This window comes from Hypomesus transpacificus, unplaced genomic scaffold (genome assembly GCF_021917145.1).
Source record: "Hypomesus transpacificus isolate Combined female unplaced genomic scaffold, fHypTra1 scaffold_96, whole genome shotgun sequence".
Taxonomy (NCBI): Eukaryota; Metazoa; Chordata; class Actinopteri; order Osmeriformes; family Osmeridae; genus Hypomesus; species Hypomesus transpacificus.
The window spans coordinates 307,505-321,070 of NW_025814044.1; the positions used below are offsets into that span (position 1 = coordinate 307,505).

Consider the following 13,566-nt stretch of genomic DNA (forward strand, 5'->3'; position numbering starts at 1 on the left):
AGAGGAAACATTTGTGTTAACAATTCAGAGTCATGACATTACTCTTTATTTTAATCAGGGTCATTCCTACGAAATAATCTTAGATATGCTGTTAACGTTTCACAATATAAGTAGCCTATGCGCACGCTAAAAACGCAGTTGAAGGAAGCAGGACCTTTCAGAAGAAAAAACGAATAGTCCACTACAGAAGAACGAAATGCCACAATGAAAGAGTAATGTGGACCAGGATAGTTGTTTGGCTATCGACATTTACCACTTAATACCTTTGCCTAAGTAGCTTACTATTTGCTAAATTCTTCGACAGCCAAACAAATGTTCTGGTGCACGTAACTCTGCCAGGCTACTGCATTTTGTACTTCTGTCGATCAATTTCATATTTCTTGTTAGTTAGCCTACTGCTTCCAATCAGCGCTAAAGTGTAGTACCTACCCTTTCCGTTCAGAGTTAAAGTAATGTGTTTTTGAGTTAATGTAATGTTGTTTTCCATTTGGGGGAGCGTGTTTTTGTATTGGGGGGAGGTTAACAAGTCATCCGATTTGGGGGGAGTTGACTTATATTCGGGGGGAGTGTTCTCATTTGGGGGATGTACTCACGTTAGGGGGTGTGTTTTGCACTTCAGGGCCACTGTACTATGCAGGTCACGTGAAAAATGATCCAAAGACTCGTACCCGATCGAAAGTACCGTTGACCTTCCGCCTTTGTCTTCGGGTCAAAGATTTGTTCCTCTGCCGACCGTGTCTTCGGGTTAAAGATTTGTTCATCTCCCGAGTCTTTGGATCCTTTTTCACGTGACCTGCATAGGTTTGTCGAGGAAACATGCAACAGTCCCGATGCGCGGCCACGAGAAACAGGAACACTCTTTGAGAGGACTTGTTACTCCCGAGTCCTTGTAAGGATTAGTTCAAAATGAACAAATCGTTCACAAACGACACATCACTAGTTTTGTGCACATTTGCAATCTGCAGGTAGTTTTGACATCAGTAAAGACATTTATTTATGTAACAAAATTCACTGACCTGTACTGAAAAAATCCACTTAAAATTGTCGTTCTGTTACCCGGCAAGAATTTCATCCAAAAGGAAACCCTTCGAAAGTAGCTGATTGAGTGTTTTGTTAGCAGTCAGCACTGCAAACTAATTGAAGCTAATACTTCCAGCTATAGGCCCTACCTTCTGAAATAAACCATCCAGTTTAAAGGGTCCATGGACTGCAAAACCGAGTTGACCTTGTCATAGTTGAATAACGACAGTTCGGTGGGTAAAATGGACAGACAGTGAACCTCAAAGTCCATTGACACAATTTGAAACTGCTGCTGTAAAACGGTCGGTTTCCAAAAAGCCACTTTTGTGACATCACAAATGTGGCTCCCCTTTTTTGGCTCTGGTTTGTACCTTTGTCAGACCCAATCTCAGGGTTCGCGTAGATCTCAGACACTAGTTTAGCTGGGCGCTGTTCGGTGTACTTCCAAGGGAATTACAAAGAATAAAGTTTGGAGGTTTTTCAAGGATATTGAAAATATATTTTCATGGTCTTCCCAATGTTACGGGGGTGGTGGTGGACCCAAGTGCTCAACACAGACACGAAAAAATGGAGGGATGGTCCAGAGGGGTTTAATGTTGGGGTTAGTGCAGAGGGGAATGATGGTGTTGGAAAACAGACAGGACGGCAGGGTAGGCTGTGCAGGGTTTGGCTTGGAGGCAAGGTTGGTGATCCTGGAGGCACAGGCAAAAAGGTCAGTGCAGAAATGTCTCACACTAAAATTACTAGTCTTACTGTACCGGGAGTATACTACCGAGGGTAGACAAAACTATTATCCGGCGATGAATGATGTGAAAACCAGGGTTGATAAACTGCAGGGCTGATGAGTTGATGGGAGACAGGTGTGGAGACGGAGGCAGAGGGGTGGGTGATTGGAACTGGAGACCATGGTCACACCCACAACCGGGAAACACAATCAACAACCCGCTACTAGGGGGCAGAGGGCATGACACCCAAGGAACCAAACACTCGACGGACATGGCTGATGTTTGTCTAAACCGTAGAAGATCCCTGTGCAGTTCGACCCTCAATTAGACTTTTGCTCTAACCATTTCACCGAGGACAGTTTTGAAAACCTGGGACAATGTAAAGCAGGATTTGCTATGAAGCTGTTGCTGAGAAGAGGTGCTGTATGTTCATCACCACCGCAACTGTAGTATGATTTTGTCGCTAACAGTTTTTAGCAATGCTAACGTATCCTATATCTAGCATAGGTAGAATGTGTAATGATTTAGTTTACTGGCAATGGGGCTAACGTGTTCGTCATGTTCCTGACAGTGTTTCATTTGAATAAATAACCTGTATTGTCATGTAAATCTACAATTCACGATGCATGTTTGTCCAGATCTCTGTCAGGTTATTTTCTATTTTATTTTTCAGCAAGATAGCTAGAGCTAACTGAAGCTGAGTTTAATCACATTAGTTTGGTTGCTAAGCTGTACCCACCCAAGTCAATCCCGTTTTCTTCAACAACAGAAGTGGAAACAACTAACGTTATCATTTCAAATGATATCTAGTTAATTTGTTGAAAACTGTTTTGTGTAGAGACAATAGATGTATTTGTATGTTTTTATTTCAAGTCTCCACCTTCAATGTTTCAGTGAGTGCTGTTGGCCATGTTGCATCTTTGCTCCGCAGCTTCACTCGTTGTAAACCAACCAATCAGCGTGCAGCTCATATATATTAATGAGCATACCATAAAAGAGAGAAAACCTCTTGTTTTATTCCAGGACTATTTACAGGATTAAGGGCCATAGAACAGCACCCGGGCCATTTTCAGCATACCCTACCCTTACATACCCTATTTGGAGACCTTAACAAACAGTGTGAAATACCCTATAAAATCAGTAAATTACCCCTTTAAATATTGTCTTTTTCTTAGTTAGCTAACCAGTATTTCATCAGTAAAATTGTTTTGGACTTTCTGTATATCACTGGCATATAATGCTTGTTTTCGGCTAGCTATATCCATGCAGGGAGTCAGGTGGCTGAACGGTGAGGGAATCGGGCTAGTAATCTGAAGGTTGCCAGATCGATTCCCGGCTGTGCCAAATGATGTTGTGTCCTTGGGCAAGGCGCTTCACCCTGCTTGCCTCGGGGGGAATGTCCCTGTACTTACTGTAAGTCGCTCTGGATAAGAGCGTCTGCTAAATGACTAAATGTAAATGTAAATATCCATATTGTTTCGGCTCGCGAGAGCTAGCTCAGTCGACTCAACATGGCCGAGTGTTTAGAGTAAAGAGCAAAATCTCCTCAAATTATTTTGGGAAATGTCGAAATGCTTACCCTAAACACTGTCAATTGTGGCACTGCACATCCATTAAAAGGACACCTGCAAAATAAAAAAAACTTTGCAGAATGCCCGGTTCTCAAGATAATTGTGGGAAACTAACACAGACACACAGAGAGATTACTGGCATTATTAGAGAGATGCCAGAATAACCTAAACATAACCGTCATAGAAGATCAGAAGATTCTGTTAGTGAAGAGGCGGACTAAAACACTTCTTCAACAATAGTAGGCTATCGCAGTCTGTCAATAAAGGTAAATATTTAATTCAATTAAATCCGGATTTGAGCATTGGCGAAACTGAAGGTGTCAGAATAAATACAAAAACATGGGTCGTGTGTGAGTCTGGCCAGTCATGAAATAGCTGTGTCGTCATTAGAACCTGTGCAATGCCGCCGGCACTGCATGAAGTCGAACGCACCTATTATCAATCTTCAGATTGGAGAGAGAGTTTAACTCTCGCAACTCTCGCCGGTCGTTTCATGCAGCCACAGCCGATGTCGAACACACCTTTTGAATAATTTTTCATGTGACCTGTGCATCTAAACCAGGCAACATCTATTTAAACAAATAAAAATAAAATTGGAATAAAAAGGAATTGCACATTAGTGTGACAAATAATATTTTTTTTAAGAAAAACTTGCATTAAATACAACACATCTTGACAGTTTGTATGATTTGAAATAGTCATTTATTATAACACTAGCATTTAATTATCACTGCAAACAATTACACTGCACTGAACTGTAAGTAAAAAACAAAAGGAAAAATAACAAAACCTGTAATTATCACTTGTAATTAAAGATGCTGTAAAGAAAATTCCATGATTTGCTTCTCAGTACATTATACACGTGTGAAATTAGTTCCTGAAAGTATGTGCAAAGCGCAAAAACTTTGTCGCACTAAAATGTGGAGTTAGACCGTTGAACAGTTTCTCTTTCGTTTTCAGCTCAGGTTTTTTATAGGCGGAACCAAAACCTAACCTATCTACGTCACAGCGACCTATCTACGTCAGATCACAGACGGTTGCATTCTGTTACTCTGCTGGTACGATGCAAAGACCGAGTAATTAACACATAAAACACTCAGAGACTACAGGTAGGCCTGTTCTGATATCCGCAATTGATTTAGCTAGTGTTGCTGTTGTTATAAAATTCAATAAATCCGAGGTGGCAGAGCTTCAGCTCCTTCAGGCGACACACCCCCCCCAGTCTCAAACACTGCAGTTTTTTTCACGATTTGAAAGCCTAATTTAACATACTTGTCTGTGATTTTCTTTCATTCGAATTGGGATGGGTAGTTAACAACACATTGTTCTGTGGTTTGATGAACTTAAAACTCATTTTCAATTCCACTTTACAGCATCTTTAACCCTTGTGCTGCCTTCGGGTCACATGACCCAAAGGTTCATAATGAACCATCATTGTGTTTACCCAATTTTACCCAATACAAAAACAAATAAAAATAATTTTCTTTTAACCTTTGCAATGTCGGGGGTCTGAGACAGCCCAACGGTTATAAGAAAATGCTTTACTTAGTTTTTGTATGCGGTAAAGTTGTTGCAATACGACGGTGGGTCACAATGACCGGACACGAGTCTTTGGATAATTTTTCTCGTGACCTGCATTGGCCTCATTCACTTTCGCTTGAATGCTAGGTTTAGTAACACGTGAATGCTATTCGTTCATAAGTAATAATTACAGGTTTTGTTGTTTCAACTTTTTTGTACTTTGTTAACAGTTTAATGCAGTGTAATTATTTGCCGTGATAATGAAATGACACACAAATGTGTCATCTTGGCTGGTTTAGATGCTTAAATATATATGAGAATATGATAAATGTTTGCAGTGGACGTATTCAAGCCAGGGGAATTGGCTATCAAATTTAGATGTTGTCATTTAGCAGATGCTCTTATCTAGAGCGACTTACAGTAAGTACAGGGACATTCCCTCGATGCAAATAGGGTAAAGTGCCTTGCCCAGGGACAATGGTCGCATGAAAGCTCTTAACGTTAAGTGCTTCTTAACGAATCTGGGAAACGCAGCCAATGTCATTTTGCACCGGCAACCTTCTGATTAATAGCCCGATTCTTTAATCGCTCAGCCATCTGACCACACCAAATGTTGAGCTCATGACTATAGGCTCAATAAACAGCTGTTCTCTTAGCAAGGTCTGTAGAGCTATGTTCAATAAGCTGATCCTACATCATACAAAGTAATATATTGCAGAAAGTTCACGTACAATTTGAACATACTTCATATCTGCCTCTTTGTGGACCTTGCGCTCTTTTTCAAAAGTCTTGGCGCTCCACAACCATGTGGCTGTGAAACGTCCCTTAAATGCAACCACTGCAGCATCAAAGGTGTCCACTTCTTTCCGAAGGCAGTATATGAGGACAGCTCTCTTCCTGGGCTCTGGTCAATCACCTCCTGTTGCATTGACTACTAGCAGGTAAACATCATGTTCGGATTGAACATCCGAAGCCATGTTTTGAAAGGCACTACACTAAAGTTATTTCTTAAATTTGTTCTTAAGAAAGTTCCTAAGAAAAATCTATGTGTGATTCATGAAGTGTTCTTGAACAGCAGAATTGTTCGCAGGTGTGTTCTTAGAATGATGAATCCCAATATTTCGTAAGTTGAAAGCTCGTGCCCAGTTGCTCTTACTTAGCATAGGTAAACGCCCTTTTAATTTCCATTAAAGGGCATGATATGGTAGGGCGGTGTGCACACTCAGAGAAATGTCAAAACAACGTGGTAAAGACGGTGGAGGCCTCGACAAAAGACAGAAAAACAATAATCATTTTGAAGTGGAGGTACAGCTGCAAGAAGTTAGCGACAAACGACACATTATATTTAATAGTGTCAGCTGTGGATACAAAGCAGTAAATAAAACCAATGCATGGAATGCAATTATTCATGCAGTGAACGCTGTATCTGGAGAAGTGCGCAGAGCTGATTAAGATAAAAAAATAAATGGTTTAACTTTAATCTGAATTCTTAAGCTAAAAAACATCAGTTGACTGTTACAAATATCCATGGGACTGCTCTTGGTAGCCTAAAGCGTTCCAAGAGGTAGCTTACTCGTTGCTCTCTGCAAATAAATCGGTATGGTCAAGATGTGTTCCTTCCTCAGGGAACGATCTGCAACATTTTGCAGCAGCAATAAATACGCCATTGTGTGGTGTAGTCCTAGTGTGCGGAATAAGCCTACTTTGGGCCTATAAATACAGTGATAAGTCACTTATTATTTGATGTCAAAGTTCCCTTATAACATAATTGATTTGAATTGAAGGCAAAGCAAGGCTTGTTTACAGTTTTTTACAATCGTTATGACAATATTTTCAATACATCTAAAAGTTTCCTTCTTACTCTTGCTCTTAATGCACCAACACACCTACCACACACAATTGGCAAAACTGTTTATTGCATGCTCAAAATCACACATTGTAAACTCAACTCAAACACTCATTTTCATAACACAAAAATACACTAACAAAAACACCATGTCTACCAAAACACTAACACACGTTCGCTTTCAACAGGAACATTTATAATCAATCATAGCACATGACATAACAAACACTAACATTAGATGAACATTCAACATTAGATTAAATTACAGAAACTGCATTCTATTATATAGTATATGTGTCAGGTCTCACGGTATATTTCATCAGTTGCCCTAGCTCTGGCCCTTCTCTGAGCACCACCACACATTTTAATCCTCTCCCTTGCCCCACTCCTCTCCCTTGTCCTGGCAATTTCTCTGTTTTGTTCTTTTTCGACCCAAGATTAACCCAAAGAGGTCCTCTTACTGTATATACCTTATGGTCATGCGATTGAACACAAGCTGTTCTCCTGTCTGGCCCCCCAGTGGTGGAATCAACTCCCCACCTCCATCAGAGACACTGACTGTCTCTCCACCTTCAAGAAAAGGCAAGACGCACTTGTTCCGGGAGTACAACAGTACTTAGGAATGGTTTGCTTGACCCAACGTTAGTTTCCTCAAGGATCACAATGACTCTTGCATAGAGACTTGTTGCTCTTGTGGTTAGTGGTAACTGATATACAGTTTTGTACTCCCTGTGATATAGTTTTTACTGTTGCTTGCTTTTCTACAGGTACACTGGCACTAGCAGTTCATGTTGTTTAATTGTAACTTGCTTAACCACATGCTCTTTTGGTTCCTCCCATGGCACTTATTTTAGTTGTTCACAAAATGTGCTTCATGTGCTATTGGCTAACAAATGTTTTGGGGGCTATCTTTTTGTTATTATCAGTGACCTATGCACTTTGTAAAGCTCTCTGTTGGAAGTCGCTTTGGATAAAAGCGTCTGCTAAATGAATACATTTAAATTGGGCAGTAAAAATCAATTGTTTAGGTCTTGTGTTTAAAAGAAGTTCAAGCATTTAAGATTTGTGTTTATTCTATGCATTTTGTCTCAAAGCAACAATAAATGTGTTAATTGTATAGCCAACACAGACGGATGTTGTGCTAACTGTGTCAAGAGTTTAGGAAAATTGTTAAAAGTATTGAAAACATTGTCATAGCGATTGTAAAATACTGTATTTCTATAGGCCTTGCACAATTCATACACGATCGAAATTCCAAGTGCTTCACAAATGAGCAGAAGTGTAAGTGTAGTGTGTATTTATTAAAACAAACATATTTGTTTTGTAAAATTATGACAATTATTAGTTGGAAAATGATAAAGGAGAGAAATATTCAATTTTAAATTAGAACGGACGAAAAAGTTATAACTACTTATTTTAAGCAAACATGTCAGCTCTCAATTGTGCGTAAGAGTGCTCTTGGGTGTGCGTTAATTCTGTTCTTGCCTAAGAACAAATCCCAAATAGGAAAACATTGGTGAATTCCAGAATCCTCGTGAAAACTGCGTAAGTGGGGTTTGAGAACAAATGAGTTTTTAAGAACATTTGGTGAATGAGGCCCATTTTGTTCTCTAATCTCTGGGTACATTTCGCTCTGCAGATTCTTTTGGTTACTGTCAGAGATATTTAAGGATTTGCTATTTATCTATGTTAATGTCAATCATACATCACATCATTCATGGTCATTTCCTAATTTATTTACTTTAAAAACATAAAGACAGTTGGGGAGGACAGGTCATCATATTGTCAGCATGCTGAGTAGCCGGTCATAGCCTAGCAAGGGGTGTGTGTGTGAGCGGGCCCTGTGGCTGGAGAAGAATTTCTCATAGGTTGAGCCTGGCTGATATAAGAACTGTGTTGTCTGTGATTGACAGTTTGTCTATTTTGTTGATTTTGTTTTGTTCTATTATCCTTGAATTCACTATAAAAAAATGTACTCTGACCTTAGAGAGAGTTACTGGCTTTGATCTATTAATTATTCTAGAGTTGTATTTAATGGCTGGTGTAAATCTCTCTCCACTCAGCTGACTGACAAAGATGTATAAACACAGGCACATTTTTTTTACTTATTGTTCTACATGACAGCGGTGGTGGGAATGATGTTGTTTGTGCTGATGGTCCATGCAATTATCAAACATAATATGGGCTGAGGTTAGATGAGGACACACAACCCAACATTTGCCCATTCTGTCATCCATCTGTTCAGTGTGAAACCCTGACTAGACAGGTCAGAATCAGAATGGGTTTTTAATCGCCATGAAAGTTTGCACAGACAAGGAATTTACTTTGGCAGGAAGGTGCCTGCCGAGGCAGCCATTATCGGCGCCATCTAGAAAGAAAAAAAGGCAACCCCCAGACTATGCTCCCAGAGGAGTACAGTGTGGGAATAGGCAATAAACACCTCAGCACATAAGCACATACATTGTACAACATTACAGAAACACGTGACTTGCAACAGGGAGGGGGGTGGGGTGACAAGCAGCATCTGGACCTGCAGCCACAGTAGGCGCTGGTCACAGACCCGCCAGCCACCCGGGCAAACGGAGCAGGCGAACGGAGCAGACGAACGGAGCAGACGAACGAAGCAGACGAAGGCGTTGGATGGGGTTGTGGGGGGTGTTGTTGCATATCTGTAGTATGTGGATGAGTATGCCTGGATGGTCGCCTTCTCCTAGGCCACAATCAGTCAGATTCTCAGTTCGCAGATTGTATTGCCATGGAGACAGCCTTGATCATGTCCCTAACAGAGACAACAATCAACAGGTGTCAGTGGAAGAGGGGGGTAGGGGATGCAAGAGAAAGCCACAAACAAACGTCTTGTGATTTAAGGTGAACTGGTATGCCTGTACAATAGCAGACAAGACTAAGATGGCTGACCTGGGTGTCGTTTCATGTTGAGGTTGGGGTTAGTAAGGGGATACAGTGGTAAGAACTAAGGAGATGTACACTTTAAATACATGTTTTTTCTTCTAATTAATTGAGACTGACTTATTCTAGATATAAAGTTATCATTCTTTTGATAGATAAAAAGCAGACATGGAAATGAAAGCTGCCTCAGCCGTCTCTTAATGTTGGATGTTTATGAAGAGGATACAGTGGTAATAGATAGAATGTTTAAACTATATTAATTGATACTGATCTATTTGAAATATAAACCTCAATGGAAACTGAGTATTTAAATGAACACTTGCCATGGGAGTCAGGTGGCTGAGCGGTGAGGGAGTTGGGCTAGTAATCTGAAGGTTGCCAGTTCGATTCCCGGTCGGTGCACATGACGTTGTGTCCTTGGGCAAGGCACTTCACCCTACTTGTCTCAGGGAGAATGTCCCTGTACTTACTGTAAGTCGCTCTGAATAAGGTGTCTGCTAAATGACTAAATGTAAATGTAACACTGATGCTGACAAACCAGTATTTTCCACTTATGTTAATGGTCAAAAAACTTGTTCAACCTTGAAAGGGGGAGAAACAAACAAATGGTATTGGAAAAAATATCATGATGTTTCTTGTTTCTTCTCGTCAACATGAAAAATTAAGTAGGCCAGAAAGCATAATCTCTCCACACAGAGACAGAAACAAGCCTTCTTAACTTCCAGTGCAGCAGGGTTTGGGGCCTTTCCGCTTGTTACTGGTTGGAGCCAGCCACCCGCTCAAACACTCCGCCCTCCATGGCTGCACAAGCAGGCTTTTGTGGCCAGGGCTGAAGGCTTCATTGATGGTAGAGCTGGCCAAGGGCCCAGGGCCTGTACCTGCTGTCTGCCCTAGAACAGGAAGCTCCATGCCACACAGTCAACACCACAGCAACATAAGAAATGCCCAGTACTCATATAGTCACCGTGTAGTTAATAGTCCACTGGTAAATAGTCCAGTCATACTTACTGGGTGAATGGGAATGTGATTATAATACAATGATGGGGTGACATCAGGGTTATGACCTTTCAGAAGTAGAACGATTACTCTCTAGCAGAATGATTCCTTTCTATCTAGAATAAGAGTTCTGAGTTTCCACAGAGAACCAAATTAGTATTTTTTATATTGTTGACCACTAGATTTCTTTCACGTTCTTGATTTTCCTTAGACGTTTCACGTAAAAAAATTGGTGGTTTGGAGTTTGGTGGTATCTGGAGCAGTTCCAAAGTAAATATGTAGGACCTATCATGAATAAGCTGGGTGTATATATATTTGGTTTGGTATGTGTGTGAGGCATCAGTGGGGTGAGTGAATGGGTAGGCTTGTGTGTGGGGACATTTAGTTTTTCCGGTGGTAATCAAGACCCAATTTTCACTTTTCCAGTTGATGGCATTGGGCTTTGCAGCCAGCTGTGACCTACCCTCACTTCCTCTGATATCCACAGCCAGCCATGTTCTTGTCCATATCCCAGAACTCTCTTCTGAACTGTTTCAAACTCCTGGGAAGTGAGACTGAAAGACAAAAGAGAAAGGAGAAAGCAGGTCATGTTTCCATGACTAAAATGATGGTGTGAAAATGTGTGTCAGAGCTAAGTTATGACCTGTGGAATGTAGGTAAAAGATTAATAAGGAGAGGCAGAGAAAGGAGGTGTAATGAAAGGAAAGCAAAGAAAGATGATGTGGAAAATTAAGATTGCAGATTGAGGTTGAAAGACAGATCTGATAAACTAGAGAGAGCAGGGAGGTAGAGACAAAAAGGAAAGCCTTAGCAGAGGCCATTGGAGCTAGTGAGTACATTCCTTTTAAACTAGCCCCTCCACTCCCGAGTGGAAGTCAGAGAAACCATTGACAAAGACCAGGCTTTGCAGCAAGAATGTCCTGGGCTCAATCCCTGCTTGGGGTCTGGTGGTAATTAGGTAGGGTATCCCGGGCTTTCTGTGTGGAGTTTACATGTTCTCTCTGTGCTCACATGGGTTTCTTCTGCAAAGAAACCCAATGGAAAAACATGCAGAACCAAACAAATAGTTATCCTGCCCATGTCCCTGGCCAGGACATAAGGCGAACAGTTGAACTGGGTCCCTGGGCACTATTGAGGGCGAGATGGGGAAAAAGGCAGAAAAATAATTTCTTCAACGGTCGCCGCTTGCATGCCTGTATGTGCATCACTGCTCCTGGCACTCGTGTGTTTGTGTCATAACTGTGATATCAGTCAAGGATTGCTCTTTTTCTTCTTAAGATTCAGGTCAGTTTTTCCCCCAACTGTGTTTTCATTGGCAAATAGACAATTACGATCATCAGCAAAGCAGCTTCCTCTCTTGACACAATGGTTGTCACTACTTAGACATAATGTCTAGTGCTGTCTATGAGCCCTGCATTTGTTAATGATAATGCCTAGTGTTGGATATTCCACAGGAAACTCTCAAATAATCCCTCCTGTGAATTTGCATTTTTTAGAGAATATTGACCTTGCACCAACTCTAAATGGGGACAACCACGACATGTCCGGGGGGGGGGCCTACGATGTTGCCACAAAGGACCCTTTTCAGGACATAACGGAGCGAGCCTTTACCTACGAGTATGAGGACACAACAAACTCCCCGCCCGTGGAAGATGATGAGGGTAAGAGCTGTTTTCAATCATGAGCATGCTTGGTAGAATAGCATTCCAACCCCAAGACATTCTAATGTTTTCTCATGGTGTGAACAATGTATCTCAAGTCAGTGTTGCTGTGTGCAGGTGTTCTGGGCCCCGGGGCCATCACAGCCATCGTCATCGCAGTGTTCCTGGGGGCCTCCGTCCTACTGGCCCTCATTGTCATCACACTCAGGAAGTTCACTGCCTCCTAGGCACTTAACATCCTCTATTTCTTCCTTCTTCTAAATACTTTTCTTATGTGCTTAATTTCTCGAACTGCTCCTCTTTTCTTTTCTCTCTCCCTTGCTCCAACTTTCTATATCTCTTCATCAAATAACCATTAGTAACCTCTGTCCATATATCCATATCCTCCATCTGAATGCTGTGTGGAGGTGGCAGGTCCTTTTGGCCAAGAATTGTTTCATAAAGAGATTCAGATTAATGTAATTATACTGTTTGGCACACTTGTCCACTAGTTAACAATGGTGCTTACATTTACATTTAGCAGACGCTATTATCCAGAGCGACTTACAGCAAGTCCAGGGACATTCCCCCCCGAGGCAAGTAGGGTGAAGTGCCTTTCCCAAGGACACAACGTCATTTGGCACGGCCGGGAATTGAACCGGAAATATTCTGATTACTAGCCTGATTCCCTAACCGCTCAGCCATCCGAATAATGCTGTGTTAAAGACAGGCAGATTTCTCCAGTTCTAAATTATAGCATGTCGATGTACTAGGATTAGGCTTAAGTACTTATTTGTAAACTTCTATAGTTTATATTTCAAACTGTTGTTTTTCTACCTTTGCCATCATTATTTCTTTATGTCTTGACTTTGTTTGTTTGTTGTGGGACTAGGATTTGTGCTCTTGTTATTAAATTGACCACCATGGTAATTTTATCAGAATTTCTGATGGTACATTTGATTGAGATGGTCTTCAATGAAAGAATTCACCCCCTGTACCAAAGTGACCATTATCCATAAGGATTTTTCTGATAGTACAATTTTTTTTAAATCTGTATATTAGCTATATTATCCCTTTCTATTTACATACAATATTTGTCAAAATGTCCTCCCCCCAAAAAACATTTGTAGATGAAAATGCTGGCGTCTTCGATGAATGTAAAACAGAGCAACTTGTTTGGTTTGTCTTGAAAGCAAATATTATGATTGATTATAAAAAGTGTTTGCATTTTGGTGTATGTACTGTAGACATGCGTGGTTGTGTGCTTTTGTGTGTGTTTGTGTGAATAGTTTTTTGGTTCGGCAAGAGAATTGAATGATTGATTTGTTTTATTTCATTTA

The 13,566-nt window shown here is 40.9% G+C and overlaps 1 protein-coding gene across 1 annotated transcript in view; it reads left to right on the plus strand.

The window, feature by feature from the left end:
- snorc (secondary ossification center associated regulator of chondrocyte maturation) overlaps nucleotides 1-12,821 on the plus strand; it is a 41,575-nt gene extending 28,754 nt beyond the window's left edge. Inside the window, exons 2-3 of the mRNA XM_047018199.1 lie at nucleotides 12,083-12,247; nucleotides 12,365-12,821. Of these exons, the coding sequence (XP_046874155.1) occupies nucleotides 12,083-12,247; nucleotides 12,365-12,474 (275 nt within the window). The 3' untranslated portion in view covers nucleotides 12,475-12,821. The remainder of the gene's footprint in view (nucleotides 1-12,082; nucleotides 12,248-12,364) is intronic.
- Nucleotides 12,822-13,566: the final 745 nt, after the last annotated feature.